Source organism: Nematolebias whitei, chromosome 7, assembly GCF_014905685.2.
Source record: "Nematolebias whitei isolate Nwh7 chromosome 7, NemWhi1, whole genome shotgun sequence".
NCBI lineage: Eukaryota > Metazoa > Chordata > Actinopteri > Cyprinodontiformes > Rivulidae > Nematolebias > Nematolebias whitei.
The window spans coordinates 46597616-46623383 of NC_056504.1; the positions used below are offsets into that span (position 1 = coordinate 46597616).

The following is a 25768-nucleotide window of genomic DNA, read 5'->3' on the forward strand; positions in this document are numbered from 1 at the left end:
AACATCAAACTTCATGCTCAGTAATCTAAGTCAGGTCCTCTGGATGGTTTCTTCTTTTGTCGAAACATTTTGTTTTTCATCCAAAAGACTTCATCAGTCAGAGGAGCCACAACAAGCTCAGTCTTATAAATAGCACCTACACACAGTGGGTCAACCAGTTTGATGGTGATAAGATGGTTTCTGGAGTCCGCCCTCTCCCCCGCCATAGCCAAAGTGGTTCAAAACATCAAAGTTCATGCTCAATAATCCAGGTGAAAAAGTCGGCGGGGGAGAGGGCTGACTCCAGAAACCATCTTAGCACCGTCAAACTGGTTGACCCACTATGTGCAGGTGCTTTTAAGACTGAGTTTGTTGTGGCTCCTCGGACTGATGAAGTCTTTTGGATGAAAATGAAGCATTTCAACAAAAAGAAACCATCCAGAGGACCTGACAATTTTGTTGGAAAACATCACATTTTACCTCATCTTTTGCTACATTTAGCTTTTACAGGTCTTTTTGTTATGTTAGCCTTTAGCAAGTGTCTACCGATTTAGCTTGCAATTAGCTTCTTTTAGCTTTTAGCTCGTGTTCTGCTTGACTATGTTTCAGCTTCTTCTGTCATTCAACGCTCGCGTTCACAGGAAATGCACTTTCATTCTTTCACTCCGGAGACTTTTTAACAGACGATCCATCATTTCTCTGCACACGAAACGATTTATTATCAGGCTCTATGAAAGTTAACGCTGATTTAAACAAACATCTGGAGGGGAATCAAAGGGAGTGACACAACATCCAGCAGCTCCAGGACACAGAATCTGACTCAGCTGCTCCTTAATAAAAATATTACACCTTTAGGAACTGAATTATCCAAACTGAATGAACTCACCTGAAAGCTCTGGACCCGGGGCATTGCTGCTACAGAACTTCTTGACAGTGGTCTGCATCGACTGCACAAACAAACAAACAAACAAACAAGCAGCAGATGAGTTTCACAGCATCCTGATGGGTCCGAGCCAAACACACTGACAGACTGACCTCAGAAGAGGAGTGAGGCGGATATCAGTCGTCTCCATCTCCACAAGCTCATCGTCGTAATCATCATCAAAATCCTCGTCGTCATCTTCATCCCCCGTCCGGACCAGACTCCGACCGAGACGGCGAGCTTCTCTTTCCAGCTGATCTGGGCGAGCAACAGTCAACCCCCTGATCGGGAAAAAAACAATAAAATGATCTGCTTTGTTTGATTGATCCATCTGAAACAGAAGAGTTTACATCACACGTGGAGCTTCACCGTGTTTTCACCTGTGAGGAACAAGAGGAGGTTTTTAGTCAGTTGTTTTAGTAATCTCTACAAACTTATACAAATTCAACATCAAGCTTTAATAAATCTGTTTTTCCATCAGGAGGATTTTAAAGGAGGGATGAGCAAAGTTTTATCAGCTTTTTAGTTAAACGTTAACTTTGAGCACAGGAATATGACGTTTCTTGTCCAGCACATTGAAGTCAACTCTTCTCATCAACAACAAGGAGATGAGAAAATGTCAATGAGATGAGATTCCAAGCCCAAACTTATGGTACTTTATCTGACATTAACTTTACGTTCACTAGTATTATACTGTAGTAAAATGAGTAAATATTAAATTAACTCACTTCTCAGGGTCCTCAAACGCCTCATTTCTGATGACCAAAGCTGATCTGAAAATGAAGACAAAACCAAATGCATGAGAAAATTTAAAAATTGTGTAACCTGAAATTTGATCTGAACTCCAAATCCTTAACATCATAAAGCAGTATAAGCAATCTTCTTCCGTTTCAGGTTTTTGTGCAAAGTTGCTTCAGAAACATCCGTCGTGGGACGTTTGTTGTTCTGCGTTTTTCTTGAAGCTACTTCTTCAAGGAACAAAAGAAGCCCAAGGACAAATCACGCACACCTAAAGGTACGTCGAGTAAATTCAGAGTGAACGTACAAATACTTTTATTTTGTCTTTGACTGTAAAACGCAGGAGCAGCGTGTGGTCCACAGCTGTCACCATGGCAACGAATTGCTTCAATTTTTTCCACATTACAGCATCTAAAACTGAGAAATGACAAATAATCAAAGAAGGAAATGGAAAATTGTATCTGTTTTTTGTTTTGTTTAAATTAATTGGTGTAATCGATCGATTTAACGGATTTTAAACTGCTTATTCCATCAAACAGAGTTTATTGAATTTGATCCGAGGTGTTTGTTAGAATCCATGACACTTTTCGGTCACATGTCTGAATTGATCTATTTTCATTCAACTAACTAAGTCCTGCAGGCTCTAAAATATATTATTTAACATAAATCGTGCGCAATTTTGGTTTCATAAGAACAAAAAAAAAAAAAACTGATTAACTTTGGTGTGAATTTGAACTTTGTTTTCAGATTTTTCTTTTCTTTAAACTGAAATTTCAACAATGTTTAATCAAATAGAAATTGTAACATGTGTTTTGCATGATCTTTGTCTCTGAAAACATTCTGTGTTGTATTTCTGTTATTACATGTCATAAAAGCTGTTAAGCTGTTCTACCCTGAAGCTGTTAGACTCATAAATCCCTAATCAGGATAATCACTGCAGGGAGAGAAAAAAATCACTGTAATGCCACTTTAATTGGTGATATGTGCTGCTGATTATCCTTGCTGCTGATCTCATGCTGCTGATCTCATGCTGTTGTATTAACTCATATCCTTCTGCTCACCACAGACTCATGTTCGGGCTGATCTTGCACCGTATTGTTTTATATTATTAGTGTATATATTAGATCCTTATTTACTGTTTCTTTTTATACTTTATATTTTGCTATTTTTGAGTTTAACTGGGACGCTGTGCACATAATTTCATTCCACCTCATGTGATGGAAATGACAATAAAGTTGACTTGAACTTGAAAACGGCTGGAGATTCGAAATCTTTATTTGCTCTTTGCAAACGTTCGCTGAGTCTCTCCTACATTTAGGTTGAAAGCTCGTCCACGGGTCTGTGTGGACGTGACCTTACTCGTCGTCGTCTTCAACACTCAGAAAGTCGTGTCCCGCCCATTGTCCAGCTGTCCCCTCCACCGGATGGAAGCGGATGTCCACCTCAATTATAATCTAAAGAGACAGAAAGTAACAAAAGCAGCTGAAACCCAAACTGTGTCTCTGTTCTGTGGTAAAATACTGTATAATGATACAAGGTAAAATACAAAATACAAGAGCAAATTTATTCTTGTTTGTAGTCTTTTACCGTGTTTATAACTTCTTTTATTTGATTTTAATAGCTTTTTGTTGAATATTGTGGCCTGTGCTTTAAAGGTTATCTGTCTAAATCAGGTCTTTCTTGTAAATGAGTCCTCGTCACGCAACGAGACTAACCTGTATAAATAAAGGTTGAATTTTAAAAAACGTGTGTGCCTTTGTTTATGTTACCTTGTAAGGTCCATTTTTCCAACACATACTACATTGTCATTTAATTATCATTAAATCTAGATAAAACATATTATATGATATTCAGTAATAGTAAAAGAAAAGTTGATGCTCCATTTATGGTAGAAGGAATTGAGATTCTTAGAGTTAATGAGGTGAAGTTCTTGGGCGTTATTATTGATGAAAAATTGACATGGAAATCTCATATAAATAACTTAAGAACAAAAGTAGCAAAATCGATAGCAATTCTGTACAAAGTAAAGGAGTTATTTAATGAAAAAGCACTATTTATGTTGTATAATGCACTAATTGGTCCTCGTTTAAATTACTGCATCGAAGTCTGGGGTAAAGCATGTAAAACAATTACAAACCCACTTTTTATTTTACAGAAAAGAGCAGTACGAATTATCACCAGACAAAAATTAAGACATCCATCAAATGTATTGTTTTGTCAACTGCAGATATTGAAATTCTATGATTTGGTCAATTACAGCATTTTGCAGATTATGTATAGGGCTCATAAAATCATATTGCCCGTCAATATTCAAGTACATTTTATTAAAAGGGAGAGTGTTTATTTTCTTAAAGGGATAGAAATGTTTGTGAAGCCTTATTTTAGCACTAGTTTAAAAGAATGATCCTCTGTAATCCAGGGGATAGGATTATGGAATGGTCTGGACGATACATTTAAAAATGCCAGATCTCAACATATATTTAAGAGAATGTTAAAGGAGAGTTATTTGACAGAATACAAAAAACTCCAAATTGAATCCACTAAAGTTATTGTTTGAGTTGATGATGTTGTTCTTTAGTCGATGTTGTTTTTAAATCACTGAAGTTGTTGCACATCTTGCTTTTTGTTTTTGTTTGGTAACAAGACAGTAAGGGTAAAAAAATGGGGCAGATATTATAAGATTAATTCTTCTTCTGCTGCCTTTCATTTTATTTTGACTGTATACATTTTTTATTATTATTTTTGAGTTGTTATGGTTTTAATGCAATGAAATGAATAAATTAAATAAATAAATTGTGAGGACCAGCTGCTCCTTATGGGGCCCAAAGCCCGGGCCCCAAGAAGAAGTGCCGTTGGTGGTTTAGGGGCTAGGTTTAGGACTTAGGGTAGGTTTAGGTATGTACAGGTAAAGGCACATGTGTCAAACTCAAGTGTCAAGCTCTTGTTAACATCCTATCTGGCCCTCAAGATGATCTTTTAAAAGTAAAAGTAATTTTATCGCTTCTCATTTTACCTAAAGACTGAGTAGACCTCATTTAGTGCTGACTTCTCATAACTTTGAAGTCTAGAAAAATAAGTTTGAATCTTATTTTATTTTTTCCTGTAATCTTTGATTTTTGATGTGGAAAAAGCGACGCAGAGCGTCAAACGAAACTCTTGCTGAGGAACCTGCAACCAAGTCAAGATGTCCGGTATCTGACTGGAATGAATGTGTTGACAGAAAGTGAAACACATTTGTAATTTTGGTCCCTTTTGTGACAGTTTGACACACCTGGTTTAGAGCAAGGGTCAGGGTTAGACTATATAAATGAATGAAAAATGAATGGAGGTCAGTGCAAAGTTCCTGTAAAGATAGAAAGACAAATTGTGTGCGTGTCCTCACATCAGTCACGCTGTAGTTGGAATCAGTCAGAGGTTCTCGAAGCAACAACCTGCCGGTGGTGACTACATGCTGGAGACTAATGACCAGACGGCCCAACAGTCTACAAACACACACACAGAGGGAGAGGCATTTGTCATATTGGGCATGCGTGCGTTCGTGCATGCGTGTGTATTTTACCTGTTGGAAAAGACTTTGCTACAGTTGAAAACACTGATGGACAGAACCTCATCATTGATCTCTTTACCGTAGTGAGGCCAACGGAAATGCTGCAACAAGAACAAAAGACGAGTCACAAAAATAAATTTGGACAATTGTTTTATTTTCATCTTTTAAAAAAACACAACACACGTCAGGACGTTGTTGCCTGAGGCCCTTTCCAGTTTTTTGTCCACTTGACCCTTGAAATTTAGAACCAGGGTGCAGACTGGGGAGGAGAAAACATCTCTGGTTTGGACCTCCCATGATCTCGTTTTATTAAAATGACCACGTTGCTCCTCAGAAAGAAATATGTTATATTTTGTTAACAGCAACGGGAATTGAACACCCACCTTGTGATTTAACTCCAACAAGCTTCAATACAGAAAAAAGTCACAATAAGTCAACAAAGTCTTTGAATTAAGACACTTTTTCCTCCAACACTTTCTGTAAATTGAATAATACAGTGTGAATTATGATTTCTGATCACTAGCTAAAAGCCAAATGTAACAAAACACTAACCACAAGAAGCAAGTTGCCAAACGGGGCCAACACTAGCTAAAGGTAAAAGTAACAAAACAGTTACTTCTGGTGGCAGTAAAGTGATTTCTGTTCCTATAGAGGCCATTAAACTGCTAAAAGTTAATTAAAAATGTCATTTAAAGTTTAAGTTTTTTCACTTGGCAATATAAAATTTTTTAAAAATTGTGCATCAATTTGTTGTTTAAGCAATTTTTTTTTGTTTATTATTATTATAACAAATTCCACCAGAAGCCTCACATGTTTAAAATTCTCATGACTGAACGCTGGATGGATTATAAAATGTATTTTTCGTGTAAAATAATTACTATATAAAATTATTTTGATGACACAAAACCCAGAGGAGAAGCGAATCGTTCCTTTGGACGTTTTCCCGAACATTCATTAACTCCTGAACATGAGGGACACCCTCACCTGGTCACACCTGAAGAGCAAACACCCGTCTGCTGCTCCTGCTCACGTCACACAGAGCTGATTGTTTAACTTCACAGGTACGGCCGGCCGAGTTCACGTCAACAAACGGGCGGCGAAGTAAAAAATGGCTACAAACTTTTTTTTTCCTTTTTCCAGGAAATCTACTAAATCAGATTCTTGTTTTATTAGGATGAAAGGGTGAGAATCAGCAGGTCAACTTCAAAACACTACAATACCCATGAGGCTTAGCTGCTGTTGCTTAAATCACACTATGATCTAAAGACCTGGGACTGTCAGAGGGGCCTAGGGCGTTTCAGATTAGAGCAACGATATCAAAGAATTATTTATACAGAACCAACGAGCAAACACTTTTATAACTTAAGAAACAAAATACATACAATGTTTTTTCGAGCTCGTAAGCAAAATTTGTGACAGGATGCTAACTACCACGAGCATTTGTTTACCTACAGAAACAACCAAAGTGAAGACATTTGAGATCCAGCAATTGTCATGTGTTGCTACATATCTACGCTCAGACTTTACTCATCTAACAAAAGTTTTACAAAATCAATCAAAGCTCCATGAGAAAATCAACGTCTCCACCAAATGTGGTAAATAAATAACAAAGCTGCCGAGCAATTTCCCTCACAAGCAAAAGCTCTCACATCCTGGTGTCTTTGACAGGAACGTTAGTCGTTACGGTCCACTAAGTGAAAAATAGTTGAGACAGATGTTGTTGAGCTACGTTCATTTGTTACAAAATGGCCGACTAACATAAACTCAGTGTTCACCTAAAAGCATCCGTTTATTTGTTCTCTATGGAGAAAAGAGGAATAAAATGTGTAGGTGTGTGTTTGTGATCAAGGAGTGGTTGTGTGTGTGTGTGTGTGTGTGTGTGTGTGTACTGTAGGAGGGGTGATGTTATCAACTCAATTAAAATGGTTTCAATCTGAAGCAGAGAAAAAACTGCAGCTGTCTGGTTTTAGTCACCGTCGCACTTTAACTCTACAGTTTGTGAGATATTATCAACAGAATTTAAAAAAAAAAACTTAAAGTTTCAAAACGCCCTCGTTATCATCCACAGCCATTAAAGATGGGCGATCATGTAAACACCTGTGTGGGTCTATTTGTTTGTCTGTTAGCAAATTATCTCATGAACCAATGGATGGATTTTAATGAAACTCTCAAAACGTAATAATTGGATTTACATCTGTAAACAACCTGTTACCTTTTAAAGTTAACCCAATTCAAGATGGCTACCACAGCTAATCTACCACAGCTAATCGACCTCAGCGAACATTGAAATGGATAAAGTTTTATAGAAAGTTAATAATTTTGGTTGTGGTAGTAGTTGGGACTCTTCCACATCGCATAACAAATATTGTTTAAAACATTGGCATGCGGGCAGTTGGCAGGTTGTGTTTCTTCAAGGAATGCTAGTTTTAATTGACCAAAAACTACTAAGCCTAAAGTTTGTCTTTTGCAAAGTTTGAAAGGAGTACAAAAACTAAAAAAATTAATACAAATATAACAAACATTATGAAACTTCAACTCTCAGTAGCTCATTGAACTCATATCCAACCAGAGTGACTGCATGCAAACTTGTCAACATTCAAAATTGAACTAGATTAGGGACAGGTGAGCTTAACGACGGTAATGCAGCAGAAAAATGTTCACTATACTCAAATCTGAGATCTGTTTTATTTTTATTTTCCTTTTTTTTTAATAAACTTCTGTTTGTAGCCAAAGCAATGACCTCCTGCTGGCCACTAGAGAGCATGCAGGATAATTGGCTTCACTTTTCAGACCTGGAGGGCGCTTAATTTCATCTGACCCTCAAAATAATCTGCTGTTTCTGCAGCATGAACTCGGTTACTGACCTCATTGAAGATGGCCACATTCTCGCACTTCAGTACTCGGGTTTTATGGGTGAAACCTGGAGGACAAACAGACTAGTTACCATAGCAACAGGAGTCACGGTCGTAATCCAGCGGACGAAACCCAAACCAAACATTTCACTGGGACGACAAAGGCGGAGGATTTAACAAAGTTGAGAGTCGAATGAAGAGTCAGTAACTGTCTTCTTATGCCTTATGGATTTTAATTTTAGTTTTCTTGAAATTACTGGATTTTTAGGAAATAAAAATAATAAATTTGTTTTTGCCCTATTCTACAGGAATGCAGAACATTTTTGTTTTCATTAAACTCAGACCCAGTAACCACGGATATTTTGAGAGAAACTTCAGAGATTTGAACTAAATCACATCTTTGTTTTAATTGAGCATTATTTAAGTATTTATTTTACTGTTGGGTCACTTTTTAAAAGTGACTTATTTCATCGAGGCTTCCTTTTTGTAATGAAGTTGTTTTTTTACAATGTAACTAAAGTTTTGTTTTTACATCAGACAAATAAAATGCAGCCTAAAAATCAGCTGAGGGGATCCCACGGAGCACTTCCTGTTTAGCCAAATTAAACATTCATTCAATCTTTATTTATACAGATTAATCCCATTGAGCCTCGGGGACTCATTTACAAGAGAAACATGATGAACTGTATTTTGGAGAAAATCAGCCCAGGTTGTTGTTTTGTTTTTTCCTCTTGATGAGAACAAACATGGCATCTTTAACATCTGTAGCTTAATAAACTTATTTGATAAATCTCCAAGTTTGACATCTTAAAGGCTTATTTTTGTTTGTTTTTTCAGTAGTTGTATAAGAACTGAGGACTTTGGTGTTATACAACTGTTTCCTCAGCTCTCCAACAACTGACTAAAGACAAAGTTTTGTCAAGATTTGCTTTTGAAACTTTGAGGAAAGGCTTTCCGTCCCTTAGAGAAACAGCAAACAGGTACTTGACTGGGAAGAAAATTAATGAGGCGCTCAGCCAGGTGTGTTTGTAGAGTTTACCTCTGAAGGAGAGTTCAACCTTCCTGTCCGATCGCCCCGGCAGGTTGGAGATCCTCTTCAGATCCACACTGATGGACATGATGGACACTGTCTCCGCTCCCCCGTCTACATGACTGAAGCTTGAGCAGGTAGAAATCCCTGTCTCTCTGTGAAACTGTACGTGTGGGCTTGTTGAAGTGTGCCGTTGGGCAGGTCTTTCTAATGTTTGATAAAGCAAATAGTTGCTCAACTAGTTTCCTCTTTAGTAAAAAAAAAACACGAGGCCGCCACAAAACATGTAACTTAAATCTTTTCCCAGTTATAAATTAAAACTATACAGCTAATCATAAACTTATGCATTCACTAAATCGATTTATTTAAAACCTTTGCAACAGTAATGTCAATATATCTCTTTTTTTGTTCGGTCTTACCTCTTTCTGACGGTCTAGTTTTTTCTTCTTTCGGCTGCTCCCTTCTTCAGGGGTCGCACGAAGACTTGGTTTTTAGGCCGGATGCCCTTCCTGACGCGACCAACCACCGAGCCACCACGGCCCTCTGTGTGGAGCAGAGCTGCCATCTAGGGCACCCAGGGGAGCAGATGGTGGGGGTTAAGGGCCTTGCTCAAGGGCCCAGAGTGAGGAAACTGAGGGTGGAGGCAGGTGTGGGTGCTTCACCTTTTCCTTTAATGTTGTTGGTCACGGGAGTTGAACAAGCAACCTTCCAATCACAAGCCCATCTTCTCTAACCTCTGCACCACCACTTCTTTATTCTGATCATCTACAATAATGTAGTAAACATTTAAATCAAAAGCTGCTGTTTTTTTTTTTTAAATAAATGTCTGTTTATGATGTATAAAAATATAAAATGATTAAAGTTTAGGCAGCACGGTGGCGCAACTGGTAGAGCTGCTGCCTCTCAGTGAGCAGGTCCCTGGTTCAAACCCCAGTCCAGGGGCCTTTCTGGGTGGAGTTTGCATGTTCTCTCCGTGCATGCGTGGGTTTTCTCCGGGTACTCCGGTTTCCTCCCACAGACCAAAAACATGCATGTTAGGCTGATTGATAACTCTAAATTGTCCCTAGGTGTGAGTGAGAGTGAATGGTTGTTTGTCTCGTTTGTCTCTGTGTGTCCCTGTGATGGACTTGCGACCCGTCCAGGGTGTACCCCGCCCCTCGCACAGTGATTGCTGGACATGGGCACCGGCGACCCTCGTGACCCGAAATGGAATAAGCGGGAAAAGAAAATGGATGGATGGATTAAAGTTTAAAACCAAAAGCAGCAGATTCTTATTAGAAACAGTCCTCCATGGTGTTTGTTTTTGTTTCGTATTGTACACCATCAGCTAAAAGTAGTGATTTGTTTTAGCCAGTGTTCTGCTGTTTGCATTAACAACTCAGTTTTAGCTTCTTCAGCTAAAAAGGTTGAATCATGTCATCTGGACTTCGTTTTTTTGTTAAAAAGAAACGTTTCGCCCCTCATCCAAGAGGCTTCGTCAGTCTGAGGCCTAGCCATCTGGTATTACCCAGAAGCCACCCTGACTCTTGTGTTTCAAGCCTGCCTCAGATACCCCTGAAGTCTGGCCTTTTCACTAATGGTTTCAAAAACACAAAGTTTGTTTTCTCAGTCTCAGTTTCGTCAGTCTGAGGCTAGGCCTCAGACTGACGAAGCCTCTTGGATGAGGGGCGAAACGTTTCTTTTTAAGAAAAAAACGAAGTCCAGATGACATGATTCAACCTTTTTTGTTGTTATATACCTGGATGACTGAGAAAACAAACTTTGTGTTCTTCAGCTAATTTTAGTCGTCATTCGGCTTCACAGAAAATCCAGTTTCTCTAGTTGACTCTTGTAAACAAGGCTTGGAAAATGCTGCCGATCTGTTCTAACATTTCTGGTTGAATTTATTTTTCTCAGCTGAGCTCCGAGGACGGTTTGAGCCAAAAAGACTAGCGGCAAAAGAACAAAACAAGTTGGCAAAAAAAAAAAAAAAAAAAAGGATTTATACTTGAAACAGTAGCAGCTCTGCTCATTAAACATCAATTATTTTTCCAAAGGTCGCTTTATAATCATCATGTTAAACGATAAACTGGCCAATTAGTTCAGTATGTAATAATTCGCACGATGCTGTAAACATCTGAACACAAACATTCCCAAACGTTTCTACTTCCAACCCGCAGAAAACGAGGTTAGAGCGTGCGTCACGTGGAGCTGCAGTGAAAATACAGCTTGTACAAATAAAGGAATACAAACACTTGTTGGGATTCAAAGGGTCGATTTATTGTTTTTTCAAAAGGGGTCATTCTTAACATATGAGGCTCCCAAATTGTGTAAAAAAATACAAGATTTTGCTTCAAGTCGAGGTTTAAAAGCAACGAGGATCATGGCAACAATGAACAAACGATATACTGCAGTTTGGCAGAAATACATGGAAATATCTCAACTTAAAGGTCCACTGAACTGGTTTTGTTCAATTAAAAAAGCAACAACTCATCTTTAATTCAAAGCGGTCAGGAATAGATGATGTGGTTTTGTATGGAAATTGTGTGGAAACAGATAAAATAAGGCAATCCAGGCTTTGACAATAATCATTCTCAGAACCATCTCACGTCTTAAAAAAGTACAAACGGTGAATGTGGGGTCTTTTAGCAAAAATACTTAAAACTCTTCCCAAACAAGACAATCTCTGCTGTAAACTAAAACAAACATAAACTGAACAGCTAAAGAAAAGTCCAGACTGTTTAAAAAAAAAGAGTCATTGTGGCAACGTTAAAGAAGCTTTTTCTGCATTCCTCTTCTTTAAATTTGCAACATGAAAAAGGCACAAAATAAACGATTAGAAGTGATTTAAAGTGGCTAACGTCCTGTGGGCAGCAGTGCGGTTTCATTACATAAATGTGGCTTTATAAACATGAGTTTTGACACATTTGACATTTATTTAAGTGTTCAGGTCATTCCAGTTTAAAGAGGACCCACAATGAGATGATAAAAACTAAAACTTGGTGCAATTTCTGATTTATTTGACGACGTATTATCAAGTGGAACTCTCAATGAGTCTCAAAATTTTCTGTCTATTTGTGATGCGTGTCCTAAATTTAACCACAGTCGTCACGGTCTGGACTGTTGAGCTCAGACGACACAGTAACACCTGAATGCAACACTGCAGTCGATTAATTCAAAGTAAAAATGGTAAAAACCTGATGAGCTGGTTGACCTGAACGCAATACTGACTAAGGGTGAAAAGTGGCTCGTCAGCTCTGCGCCGTGAGCCGAGACGGTAGAATAAAAACCGGTAATAGAAGAAATTAACCATTCAAGACAAAGTGGCTGAGGAGCAACAGAACAGCTGCAGCCCAACATAAAGTAAGGCAACAGTAAAGTTTATAAGGCTTCGAGGAAAGCGAGTACATTTCATAGTTTTTCCAGCATTTTATGTGTAAGAAAAGTGCAAAGTATTGGCACCGAATCATTAAAGCTAATCAGAACCACACACAGCTGGTACAAAAAGGAATGAGAACGACCTGCCATGGAGGGAACCTTCGTTTGCTGTTCCACTAATGTCTACTAGACCAGGGCTCCCCAACGTTTTTGGCACCACGGACCAGCAGCAGGGATGTGAATGTGAGGGGAGGTCATGAGTTTCACTTTTATTTTGTTTTTTATTTAATACAACTTCTTATTCTCGGCCCAGCAGTGTTGACCACAAAATCTGGCTGATTGGAGTCGCCGTTGAGACGTACCAGTGCAACTATGTGGCTGACAGAAATCAAGCGGAGTGGTTCTGACCCAAAATAACTGTTATCTGAATCTGGCTCCCCCGTATCGGCCTTGAATTGGCCAACTATCTCAAACTCTCCTGGATGTTTTGTGAACAAGAAGCTCTGCTACCTGCTCCCTTCCTGAGAACATCTGTGGACCTGTGTCAGAGCTGAGCCGGCTGATAGATACTACCATCTCTTATCAGGACTATGGAACTATATGGCAGTGTGCACGGACAAATTCACCGCCTTCGTCGGCCTTCCTCATGCATATGTCATCAGTATGTTGTCGTTTCTGTGCTGTTGTTTTTTTGTGTGTGTTTGTTTTTGCAACTTTCACACCATGTCCCATCTAGGACACAGTGCGAGATGTTTTTTTAAATACCTCCCCTTCCCCCGTGTTTCTCTTTTCCTATCTAAACGAAAAAGGCAGCGCCTCCCACGGGGCCGCGGCCTCAGACACCGCCGTCTCCCCATATCTGTTTAAGTTTTACTTGGACGGGCTGTACTGAAACGTAATTTTGTTGTGCTTCGGTGCAATGACAATAGAGCTGATTCTGAGTATTACTGCAGTTAGCCACTATGAACTCAGTGCAGACATTTAATGAAATGGCGGATTTCAGCAGCAGTTTCTGAACTTCATTGTAACATTTCTACTTTACTTTTAAAAACTCAAAGCTCGTCTTTTAATGGCGGGGGATCAGTTTCCATGTGGTGAAGCAGTTTTGAAGGTTTCAGGGCTTCGATGGATACCAGGTGTGAGTGTTTGACACACCTGACTGATGTGATGAACCCGTAGGACTCATTTTATTTTGGTGGCAGTTGTTGAGCCTTCTGCTATCTCTTCATCAGATCTGTTCCCTTTTTCAAAGAAGCTCTCCAGCTATATATTTTTTTAAAACTCATTTCTGCTAAAGTTGTTAAATTTAGTTTAAGAGTTTACCGGTGAATGAAAAGAAAACTAACCTAGTCAATATGAGTCAGTATCATGTTGCTAACTGGACCATGTTGCTAATTAGAGAACTTCACCGTCATCACAACTACTCTGCCAATAAGACCATGCTGCTGTAAATTTATTTCTTTTTCACTTTTGGCGCCTTGTTTCTGTATTTTTGTTGCATGCTTTAAATAAATCCCAGTTTATGTTAATTTAGTTTATGTCAGTGCCCACATTAAACGTGTAAATTATAGCCAAACCGAACCTATGAGAATCGTACTGCTGCTGTTTGGTGAATTGTTTTGAACTATTAGTGACTGGCGTATATCTTAATCTTTCAGCGTACCGTTTGGCGTTCATTTAGCGTGTATCTTAGTTTATATCTTAGATCCTTATTTACCGTTTCTTTTATATTTTTGCTATTGTTGGATGTAACTCGGACCCTGTGTGCACAATTTCGTTCCACCTCATGTACCACATGCCATGCAAATGACAAAGAACTTTGAGTCCTTGAAAATACCATGCAGACTAAAGGAAATGGAAAAATATTTCAAAATGAAACTTTTCTCCTTTCTATGCAGCCCAGTATCAAATGATCCACAGCCTGGTACTGGTCCATGTCCTGGTGCTTGGGGACCCCTGTACTAGAAGAACAGCTAGAACCAGTTTCATTCAGATACTACGACAACCTTACTGAACTGGAATGTGGAGCCAAAATAAGCGTGTGTGTCTCTGCGTTGATTACAAACCGCTAACAAATGTGATTTGCATAGTTTCGAAGCAGCAAAGTCTAAATCTATGATTCAACAGCTCAAGAGCAAAACTGTGAAAATGAAGTGGTCATAAAACTTGGAAAAAAGAAGCGATATTCAGTTTTGGCATGATTATTGGGAAGTGCCAAGTGGTCTTTTCTGATTGGTTTGCGCATCATGCAGATTCTTGCTGAGCCCCAAAGGGTTTGGAATATGACAGGTGGGTGTGGGGGCAGCAGTTTTATAGGTGGATTTGGGGAATGTGGGGTTTAACACCATGAGTACAGTGTTTAGGATTTGGGAGCAGCTTGTTTCAGCGGGTCGAGGCCTCTCATTTTGAAGTAGGACACCACCTGGTTGGGGACCTCAGCGAGGACAGCCTGAGCCAGAGCCGTCATGGGAGCCTGGACAGAGGGAGACACATACGAAGTTAACACAACACCGCTGTTTGGAACCTTTAAACTAAGTAATAAATACAGAATAATTAATGTATCTGTATGACTTCTGAAGCAACGCTCCACCCGCTTCCTTTCTTTAAAAGTCTAAATAATAATAAGAGCAAAAAGTCTTACATCTTTGAAATTTCTGAACGGAACGAACTGGACGATGTCTCTGGAAACGGCTTCTCCCACGGTGGACCTGAGCACGCCATCGTCTCCATCCAGAAGCTCCATGGCCTTAAAATCAGCTGGCCCCACCCCAATGATAATGATCGACAAGGGCAGCCTCGACGCTCGAACTATAGCGTCCCGAGTCTGATCCAAGTCTGTGATCTCGCCGTCAGTGAGGATGAGGAGGACAAAGTATTGCTGCAGAAAGGAAAAGTAAATCAGAATCTGAACATTTGTGTGTGTCCGGTGTGTGTGTGTTCTCACAGAGGCTGTGTTGGCCTGGCTGGCGCCGAGGGCGAAGGAAGCAACGTGGTTAATGATGGGGGAGAAGTTTGTGGGTCCAGAGAGTCTGATCTGAGGCAAAACCATCCTGTAGGCTTCAACAATCCCCTGAATGCCTGAGACACAAAATGTTCTGTTTTTATCGGAGCTAATAAAAAACTGAGATTAAAAATAAGGACAGAGCAGTCACCAAGTTAAATCATCTGTTTCGGCATGATCTGTTCAATTCTGGTGCAATTAGTTTTATTAAAAATACAAAAAAATTTATGTAGGCCTGTCACAATAAACTCTGCTGGGCGATTAATTGTCTCAGAAATTATTGCGATAAATGATAATATTGTTTGAAATTTGACAATAATTAGTAATTATTGTCAAATTTAAGAAGAAATGTTGGTTAATTTGTTGTGTGTAGTACCTTTTCTTGACCACAGGATGGCAGTATAGGACTGTTTGAACCGAAGGATGGATAGTGAGGGAGCGAGCTGCATGTCTCTTTAAGAAAAACAGGAGGGAGGCCCCTTGACATGACATGGGCTGTCTCTCCTTCCTTTTTTTCGGTTCTCAAAATGGCGGACGCTTGGTGTGGTTTGAGCTCTTTAGCATAGCATTTTTCACACAAAGCTTTAAGTTAAAAAAAAAAAATCAGTAAACAAGTTCTCAGCTTGTTTTTGCAGAGAAAAACAACTTTTTACACGAAGGCACGGATTTCAACCGTGAATTTTGGAGCTTTGACAAGATGGAGGTTTTTCCCCAAACGAGGTCAGTCTGTTAGCTTAGCTCGTAGCTTAGCTGCTTTTAATGATCCAAGAACGTGATTTTGGATGGTTAAAGCGGGCTTTTAAAGAGAAAGCGGGGGGTGGGTCATCAGTGAAGGCCACCGGAGTTGAGCTTTGTCATCCGGTGTCTTCAGTAGAAAGTGAGATTCGAAGAAACGATAAAGCTGATAAATGAAAATGTTGATAATTTTCATTTCTCAAGCGATTAATTGATTTATTGCTTGTCGCGACAGGCCTAGTTTTATGATCTCATAAATACAATCTGACCATAAAATATTGGTAAAATAGATAATTTGAATACAGTTTTAGATCATACAAATTTCTCAAAAATCTAAAACTGTGATTAGAAAATAAAGTAAAAACCATTAAATAAGTTTTTATATTTTAGTTTATTGTAATAAGAATAAACTTACAAAATTATCTAAAGTTGCTTCCAATAAACCAGCTAAAAAAGCAAAACACACATTTATAATCTCTATGCGTGTCTGAGTACCTGTTTTTTTATTTTTACATTTTTAAAGCTTTTTTATTTTCATTTTTTTGGCAGAAGAAGTTTTAATGAGGAACAAAGACCAGTCCTAATATGGTGTGACATCGTTAGATGTTTGGTTTAGAATAAAATGTGGATTGAGTTTAGGCAGATAATAAAATAAGATTTTAGAGTTACAAATTAAATGAATGGAAGTCATTATAATTTGCTAATAATTGAAATATAAACGCGCGCGCACGTGCGCCGTGTGTGTGTGTATACACACCTTGGCAGTAGGGACTAGAAGGATTGAAGTTGAGGGCAAACTCATGATGTGCCGCCTGTAGAACAAACAAAATGTTTAAAATGCAAACCAAACATTACTTACTAAACAATAAAGTTAATAAATATATAATTATACATTAAGGTTTTTACTCTAAAATGTTTAAATCTGTTCAAGTAAAGCTAGCTAACGGAGCTGGTCCGTTAAAACGCCGACCTGAAAGTCAGGAGGGAGTTTGGCTCCGAATCCAAAGGCTGGGAAGAGTTTATCACTGAAAAATAAAAAAAAAACACAACAGCTGTCAATATCACGTAATTAATTTTTAAAACATACAAAATTTTAAATAAAAATTACATGAGCTGGTTAACAAGTGACTATACCAAGACATTAATATTGAATTTATGCAAACAGGAAGTGTTTCACTCGACCAACATGCCCAGTTACTTCAACTAGAGGTTAAAGGTGGACAGATTTAATCTGATGAAAACAGAACTGTAGAAACTGTATTAGTCGGGCTCCATTTACCGTGTCCAAATAAAACTCTGGAGAGGCTTTCTGGCTGGAAGGAAATGTTCAGAGCTGGTTCTGAAGTTGAACTGCTGCTGGCACCATCCCAGAACCTGGCTGAAGAGGTTGTTGGATATTTCTTATCTAGACTGGTCCTATGGTTTTGATCTGCTCAGACGGGATTATAATGAAATTATGACTCGGTTCTGACTGGGTTAAACTGGACCAGCAGCTCTAAGAGAGTTTTCAATATCAGTCAAGGAACAGAGTTTAATCTGCTTGCCACATCACGTAGAAAGGCTTTTGAAGCACCGTCTCATATTTCCTAACACATCAGAACCACATAAGATCCATTAAGATCACACTTAGTCACGCCCCCTCATACACTGACAGGTTGAGCTCCCCTTCTGCGAAGGAGGAGTCCAGGACCCTATAAATGAGTAATGACACGAGACATCGGGGCTCTTCCGGGTCTGTGAACGCATCACAGACTGGAGAGTCCAGCGCTGTAAATTGTAACTTTTTCCTGCCTTGATTTTAATATAATTGATAAAACTTAATTGACGTTTCCTTGATTTATTAATAATGAGAGTTGCCACTTCTGAGGGAGATTCGAGCTGGGGGGGAAAGACGTGGGCTGGAGGTGGTTTCCGGGTCCAGTGGCCCGCAGCCAGCTCCTGTATTTAACAAGGTGCAGTAAAAACCTGGATGTTGCTTGAGCGCTGGCTCTAAACCAGCACTGGAACCACTTTAGTGGTGTAACTTCTCAGCCCACAAGATAACAGCAGCAGAAACATGTGAGCCCAAACAAAGTCTTCTTTATCTTACGGCTGTTCCCTTTTCAGGGGGCGCCACAACAAGTCGTCCTCCTCCATCTCACTCTGTCCTCACTCCAACTACCTCCACGTCCTCTCTAACTGCATCCATAAATCTCCTCTTAGTCTTTTTCCTGTAGCTGCATTTCTAACATCCTTCTACCAATATACCCACTGTCCCTCCTCTGGACATGTCCAAACCATCTCAGTGTGGCCTCTCTAGAGAAAAGGGTTCTGAAAAAAGGGACCGGTTCTACGTACTGTTACAGTAGTCCCTCGCTCTATTGCGGTTTTTCAAAATAAGATTGGGCATGGCACACAATTGGTTGATTGATGGATGATGGATGCTGTTTTCCGTGCAGAGCTGAGAAGTGGGCGTGGCCAAGAACGCTTGCAGGTGGCAAAAAGCGGACGAGGCATGGAGCTGAAATTATAACATTCTGTGCTCTTTTAGAGCTCTAGAGTTTAGAAACATTGTTTAGAATATTGCAAGTGTGGGAAGTGTTTAAATACATCAATATATATATAAATACTAAAATAAACTACTACGGTACTTACAACTTGTACTACTATTCCTACTTCACGGTTTTTCATTTATCGAGGGGCTTCAGGGTAAGAATCCCCCGCGATAAACGAGGGACTACTGTAAAACAAGGGTTAAAATGACAAAAAGATACTATTTTTTCCTAATAGCTCATTTAAGTTTTAATAACAAATACGGTAAACAAATATAATTAACCAGTATTTTTTTTTTTGTCAAATTATCTCCAGACCCTAAACTCAATGTTTTGTGGCTCATAATAGTCTCTACCTCAACTTTGGGAACCACCTGTAGATTATAAATAAAGCCATAATACAGATTAGAGAATTTGGTCTGGAAACATAGTTTAAAATAAAGTTGTTTCTTGTTTATGGAGTTGTAACGTATGTTTGAGGGGAAAATAAGGAAACAAATTGCGACGCAGGAGTTTGTCACGATGATGTTGAGTTCTGAGTGTACAAAGCCGTTTGGGTGTAGTGTTGTGATGTGTACTACTAACGTGTCATAATCCTGGATCACCTGACCCACAGACCACAGAGCAGACAGGTACTGGTTCAGCCCATCAGGGCTCATGTAGTGGAGAGAGTTGGGTGAGCGAGGGTCACCGTTTGAGCCGGTGAAGTCAATACCAACCTAACGCATTCAAAGATTGTTAATTCAGCCATTAATAATCTGTGAAACTTTTAACTGTAGTTATAATGTTAGAAGTAGTAACTAAAATATATCCACGTATCAGACACAGTTGCTTCTGTACGTGAAAAATTAACAATTCAGGATGTGAGTGTGTGCGTCAGCTGATGTGAACTTACAGTGAAGTTGATCTGGCAGCCGCCCATCACATAGTCCAGGAAACTGTACTGAGCCACCAGCTGCACGCAAACACATGAATCAGTCAGGAAAGATTTACGTCGGAAGAAAGAAAGTGCAAGATTTCAATGATCGAAAGAAATTCTTCAAGCGTGAGCTGCTAAATATTAGATGCCAAAATAAGAAGGTTTTAGTTGCTTTTAATTAGGTGTAAATTCCATACACAGCTGTTTAACGCCAACAACCTTTTATTATTAAAACAGGTAAAGCATCTGCAGGTTTCCAAGTCTCTTGAAAAGTTTGAATATGTTTAACCTGACATTCATTTATACTTTTAAATCCAACAGTTTCCAAACAAAAAGTCCACACTGTAAACTTTTTACCGTACAGCTCTTCACAGAAACGACACCAGAGTTCTTGTAGCCTTTCTTCTTCTTCTGTTTTTCAGGGTGGACACAGTCAAATTCCACCTAGAAAAAAAAAAAAAAAACGCACACAGCTAAACCACCTCTGACCAGCAATGAGAAATAACTTTTTATACATTTTATTTTCAGTCACTCACCGGTGAGCCGCTCCCAGCTTTCTGCAACTCTGAGACTTTTGTTGTAAAAGAACCAATCAAATCGTGAGATCCATCGCTGTCGTAATCAGAACAATCCACCTGCAGAAAGAGGGGTTTTATAACAGATGAAGAGCTGATTGTTAGGGGAGAAGCTGGATGTTGATTGGAGGAACCTTCAAGGGTTTTTCAAGGTCGCAGGAGCAGAACGTCTGCAGAGGAACAGAGAACTTCTTCCAGGTGGGGTTCAGGTTGTTCTTCACCACCTGCACACAAATCATGAGCAGAGCTGACACAGGCTGTCTTTAAATTCAGTTTGAGTGAACAGCTGATGAGCTCAAAGAGAAACTTTTACCCAGTTCAAAACAGTAAGAAATAACTTGTACTGGGAGAAATGCAAACGCCTATTGTCATTATGTTTATATGGTTCTTAGCATCTTCAGTTTAGAAACATATTATATGTAAAATTATTTGAAATGATGGAAATTGTGGTTCTAGAGGCTTGAATAATTGTGTGACTAAAAAAAAGTGTGCGTTTACTTCAGTTCTGTGGACCAGCTGCCATTTCCCGTCATCTCCTTGTTTGAAAATCTCCAGGAATGGATCAGACTTTCCAAATGTATCCTGGACAAAAATAATAATAATTTTGATCAACTTTTGCAAAACGGAATGCAGCAATCCTTACAGAGCACAGAGGCTATTAGGGTTTGAACTAAAATGAGCTCAAATGAAAACAACAACAAAATTAAGAATTGAGAAAAAATAAATATTGGCAAGCATAAAAAAAGAGAAAGAGATCTTGTTTAAAAAAATTACACAGTATCTGTATTCAAGTTTATGTCATGTATAAAAATGGAAAACTAAGCCTTAAGAATAAAAAAAATCAAACATTTCAGTGCACCAGTTGTAAAGAGTTGAAGATGTAGAAAAGATGTTGACCAAAAGGTGAGATAATAAAAGAACACACAACACTGAAGGCCTCGTTACCTTTTTGTCAAGCTTCTTAGCGTCCAGCTCCAACACAATGGCTCTGTTGTCCTTTATCTCCTCTGCAGTGACCTAAAGATGAAAACATTATATTAATACTTTAATGTCACTAAATGACATCACTTTATCAAGGTTTCTCTATAGAGACAGCCATACAGAATGGTTGTCTGTATTAAATGGACATACTGTGATGGTTCCTTTCCCTGCTGGCTTGTTCTTCTTGAGCTGGAGAGGTCTGGTAACAGTTTTACTAGAAACTATCTGAAACACAAAAACAGGAAACAACACATTCAGTTGAGTTTACGACAGAAGGAAAGCTCAAACCTGCAGCATGGCTCCGATTCTGCCTTCAGTCACGAAATGAACTCCTCCATGCCTATTTTTAATTTTCTAAGCACCCCCATAAAAACATAACTTGTGGTCATGAGTCCATCTGGCCTGCAGGGGGAGCTAGAGTTCCACAGGAGATTTCAAGGGGCTCCACAAAATCTCTGATTCATCAAACTACAAAACTTTAGATATTAATAGTCAACAAAAAAAACAAACACTTCAGTGATTTATGTAATAATTTGTAAATGTAAGACCCCAAATTTTCTAATTTAGTGCACCAAAACGTTCTCTACAAACACTTTTTTTTATACTCTAATATAAACCAAAGTGGGGGATTAAGACTCACAGGATGACTTCAAAATTAGTGTTGACTTGACAACAAATAATGATGCGAGGTCTGCAGTTGGGAATATTAACCCTTTTTTAAGAATAAAAACAAACAAACTTATTTTTGGAAATCGTGTTGCTCGCCAACCTGCAGGCCAAAGTTTGAAACAAAGGTCTTGGATGATCAAATCAGAGCTTGTGGATGAGTTAGGGATGACTTGGCTGCATCAAATTATAACTTTATATCTGTATAATGATTAAGTTTTAGCTATTTTTTGTTTTGCTATGGCCAATTAGCTGCGGCAGCAAACATGAATTAGAATAACTCCAAAACAACCAGATGTAGATGCAATGATTTTTTTTTTACTTTCTGAAAGTTTCATTAAAATCCATCTGCTGGTTTTGCTAACAAGCAGAAATTCCCAGAGACTGAGGCGACAACACAGTTGCCCACATTTCATGGTGATGGGCAACAAGTCTTGCTCGTGTAGTCTCCTTTCAAACCCGGTCATGTTAGGTGTGTACCTGTCCCAGTGTTAGCTCCGCCCCTCCCAGGTAGTCATCATCGCTGAGATCAGAGGAGGAGTTATCAATGTCGTAGATCCCCAGCTTCAGATTCTGAACCGACTCAAAGTGATAATCCAGCCTGAGGCGCTGACTGAACGATGGATTGGAGCAGTTCTTCACACGCTCAGTGCGAGCCAGCTGGCACAGAGACAGGAAGAGGCGAGACGGGTGGGGTGGGTTTCATTTAGCTCACACAGACATGCAGCTTAAATAAATCAAAACTAGTGATGATGGGATGTTACCTCTGTCCATTTGTCTCCTCCTGAGCTCTGCAGCAGAACACAAAGAGGATCTGACAACGATCCAACATCTTTATCCAGCAGGTTAGCGCAGGAAACGGTCAGCTCCACCTTAGAGACACAGTCCGCCATCTGAATGGAGCACAGAGATCACTCATCAGATCAGAAGGTACATTAAATTATAAGAATGGCTTACAAGCCTGAACCTCTAATAAAACAGAAATACTATTCAATTTCTAAAACAATCAAATCACAGTAAAATAAACAACTGTAAAATGGATCATTTACAGGTTATACATCTCACATGTATCTGAAATGCTCATTTGCAATAAATGCACGGACAAACTGGCAACATCTTCAGTTTAATGCCATTGCAACATCATTTAAAAAAAAGGCACAAACATGTAATTACAATACTGTTATTATGTAGAAACCAATCTGTATAATCTGAAAAAAAATGTCAGTTGCTTAAAATAAAATATATGTATACTGGTATATTTGGCAATAAACCTAGACTTTCAGATGTCTCCAAAAGCAGCAGCAGCACTTTAGAGATAGACAATAAAAGACATTAAAGCGTTTCAGCTTGACTGAACCTAATCTAAATTATAACTTTTAAACACGGTTTAGCACTAAAACAATTCATGTTGCAGTTCACTGTCACTCGTGAAGTTCATAAAACATTTTATGACTTTTCCTGAAGATCTGAAGTCAAGGCGGTAGCATTTTCCCCCCCACTTCTTTCTCATCTAGGTTTAAGACTTTCCTTTTTGCTAAATCCTATAGTTAGGGTTAGCTTGGGGTTTCCTGAGGTATCCCTTAGTTATGCTGGAGGACAAACTGACCACATTTCTTCACTACGCTCCTGTGTTTATTTACTCTGCTCTCCCTGTTTTGTAATTGTTTTTGTTTTTCCATGTGTTTTTGTCTTTCAGGTACACCTGCAGCTACATCTGGACCTGCCAGTCGGCGTTTGCTCGTCTCTCCTTCCCGTCTTCTCAAACCAGCCGGTCAAAGCAGGACGCTTGTCCTGAGCCTGGTTCTGCTGGAGGTTTCGTCCTTTTAAAAAGGGAGTTTTTCCTTTCCACTGTTGCCATTGTGCTTGCTCAGGATGGGAGACCGCGACAAAGTGAAGATTCAACTTGTCTGCTGGTTTCCTTAGATAAAAAAAAAAACTTTTAATAGTTTTTTCTATACATGTGAATGTTCCTGTTCAGTGCCTGAGACAACTTTGTTGTGATTTGGGCGCTATATTAATAACTGAAGTGAATTTATCTTGCTTTTGCACATTTACCTCATCCATGTCTCCTCGTGACAGTTTCATCAGATAACATTAATTTAGCTTTACTTGTAAAACAGGTCCTCCAACGTCTTTATCTGATTCACTCCATAACTTTCTCCAGACAAGGACAGACACACAGGCCAAACCACATGCAGTTCAGGTGTTTATATATAAAAAAAGCACACCCATTCATACACACAAACCGAGTTATGCCAGTATAAGTTTTCTGAATCACCTCATGAGAGCACTTTTCTTCACCAAACCTGAAGAGCTAACACCGAACGGATAACAACCACTCCCACATTCACTCCGGAAAAACAAAAAAAAAACTACCGACAGCTTACAGATAGCACTGCACGTTACCTGATCGATATAACAAAGCTTTTATTTAAAATAGTCACAAGGGAGAACTGTTTTTTTCCCCGTAATTGTAAAAGAAAGTTACATTTTACCTCAGTTCGCCGGTTCAGTCGCTTTAGCTAGCAGGGAGTACTAAGCTAATATAGAGCAGAGGCGGGCAGAGAAGCGACTCTCTGATTGGTCAATACGTTACAAGAACGGGTGATCTGATTGGACAATAAGGATGTCAGTCACGCTCTGCGGCAAGGCCCCTATTCTTTCACAATAAAAGAACTCCAGGAATTGCAGCATTAGGTTTGTGCAAGCCGTTCCAGTACAAATGGGTGTACAGTACAGTAACTATTGACTTCATCACGCTGTCAACCATTATTAGAATTGAAAGAAAAATATAATTTTCAGTTAAGCTGCAAATACGCAAAAAAGAGCCAAGACACACAACGTCAGTGGAACCTATAACCTTTCATCAACACGCTGTTTCTGCATTCAGTATGGAGTGTGCACGCATTATACAAATTCACAGATACGGTGCAGCAGTGCCAAAAGCATTCACTGATTAACAAAAGCTATGATGCAAATTACACACAAAAAAGGAGAAGGCCAAAGAATATTAAAATAAAATAAAACAGCAAAACTGTCCTTTCAATCCTAAAAAAATTAACAGCATTTTTAAAATATATAAACATCTTTTGGTTTCTAATGCAAAAAAAAAAAAAAGTACAAACACACAAAATATACAACTCTAAATGGAAAGTTTTTAATAAAATGCCAATAATCTAAGTCTAATGAAATATAAACATTAATAACAAATAATGAATAGCAGAGAAAGAACTAAATAAAGTTTCCCTACATTTTCTTTTTTATTCTTCTTTTGTAACAAACCATTTTGTACAACACATCCAAAAAATCAATAACTAAAGTACAATCCTAATCAAAGAAAGGAGGGGGGGGGGAGACATGTGATCCTTATAGGATGTCATGTAACATCACTTAGGGGGAGCTGTGGTGCAGTGGTAGGGCAGCCAACATGGGACCAGAAAGTCGCAAGTCGAACTCCCTGCCATGCCCACATGTCATGGTGTCCTTTAGCAAGACACCTGATCCCTAACTGCTCCCCGGGTGCTTACAAAGCTGCCCACTGCTCCACCTGGGTGATTCTTACATGTGCTGGCCAATGCAGATAACTAATTTCATCATTGTATAGAAACATAAAATGACGATAACACATTATTTCTTATAGTGCTTGTAAATTTAACGAATACACAATCAGTCATGTTTGGAATCAACACCTGCTCATAATAAATTGTAAAATGCTACAGACCAACCACCAGGTTCAAGTCAGAGTTTTATTGTCCTTCAGGGGAGATTTGGTTCTCAGCAGTGGTTATATATGTATATATATATGTATATATGTATGTATATATATATATATTCATATATGTATATATGTATATATATATATATATATATATATATATATATGCACATTATATATATATATTCATATATGTATATATGTATATATATATATATAT

General features: G+C 38.8%; 2 protein-coding genes across 2 annotated transcripts in view; both read right to left on the minus strand.

Moving 5' to 3' along the window:
* The window catches only part of fer1l4 (fer-1 like family member 4), a 37982-nt gene extending 28826 nt beyond the window's left edge, over positions 1-9156 (minus strand). The window contains exons 1-8 of the mRNA XM_037678970.1: positions 9078-9156; positions 8051-8106; positions 5199-5287; positions 5022-5121; positions 2999-3093; positions 1630-1674; positions 1015-1182; positions 866-926 (exon numbers count right to left, since the gene is read on the minus strand). Of these exons, the coding sequence (XP_037534898.1) occupies positions 866-926; positions 1015-1182; positions 1630-1674; positions 2999-3093; positions 5022-5121; positions 5199-5287; positions 8051-8106; positions 9078-9156 (693 nt within the window). The remainder of the gene's footprint in view (positions 1-865; positions 927-1014; positions 1183-1629; positions 1675-2998; positions 3094-5021; positions 5122-5198; positions 5288-8050; positions 8107-9077) is intronic.
* Positions 9157-14183: 5027 nt separating this feature from the next.
* The window catches only part of cpne1 (copine I), a 29417-nt gene continuing 17832 nt past the window's right edge, over positions 14184-25768 (minus strand). The window contains exons 2-16 of the mRNA XM_037678973.1: positions 22598-22726; positions 22314-22493; positions 21318-21392; positions 21132-21203; positions 20685-20768; positions 20321-20410; positions 20148-20246; positions 19969-20055; positions 19588-19647; positions 19278-19411; positions 17132-17186; positions 16919-16973; positions 15370-15503; positions 15067-15303; positions 14184-14898 (exon numbers count right to left, since the gene is read on the minus strand). Of these exons, the coding sequence (XP_037534901.1) occupies positions 14785-14898; positions 15067-15303; positions 15370-15503; positions 16919-16973; positions 17132-17186; positions 19278-19411; positions 19588-19647; positions 19969-20055; positions 20148-20246; positions 20321-20410; positions 20685-20768; positions 21132-21203; positions 21318-21392; positions 22314-22493; positions 22598-22726 (1605 nt within the window). The 3' untranslated portion in view covers positions 14184-14784. The remainder of the gene's footprint in view (positions 14899-15066; positions 15304-15369; positions 15504-16918; positions 16974-17131; positions 17187-19277; positions 19412-19587; positions 19648-19968; positions 20056-20147; positions 20247-20320; positions 20411-20684; positions 20769-21131; positions 21204-21317; positions 21393-22313; positions 22494-22597; positions 22727-25768) is intronic.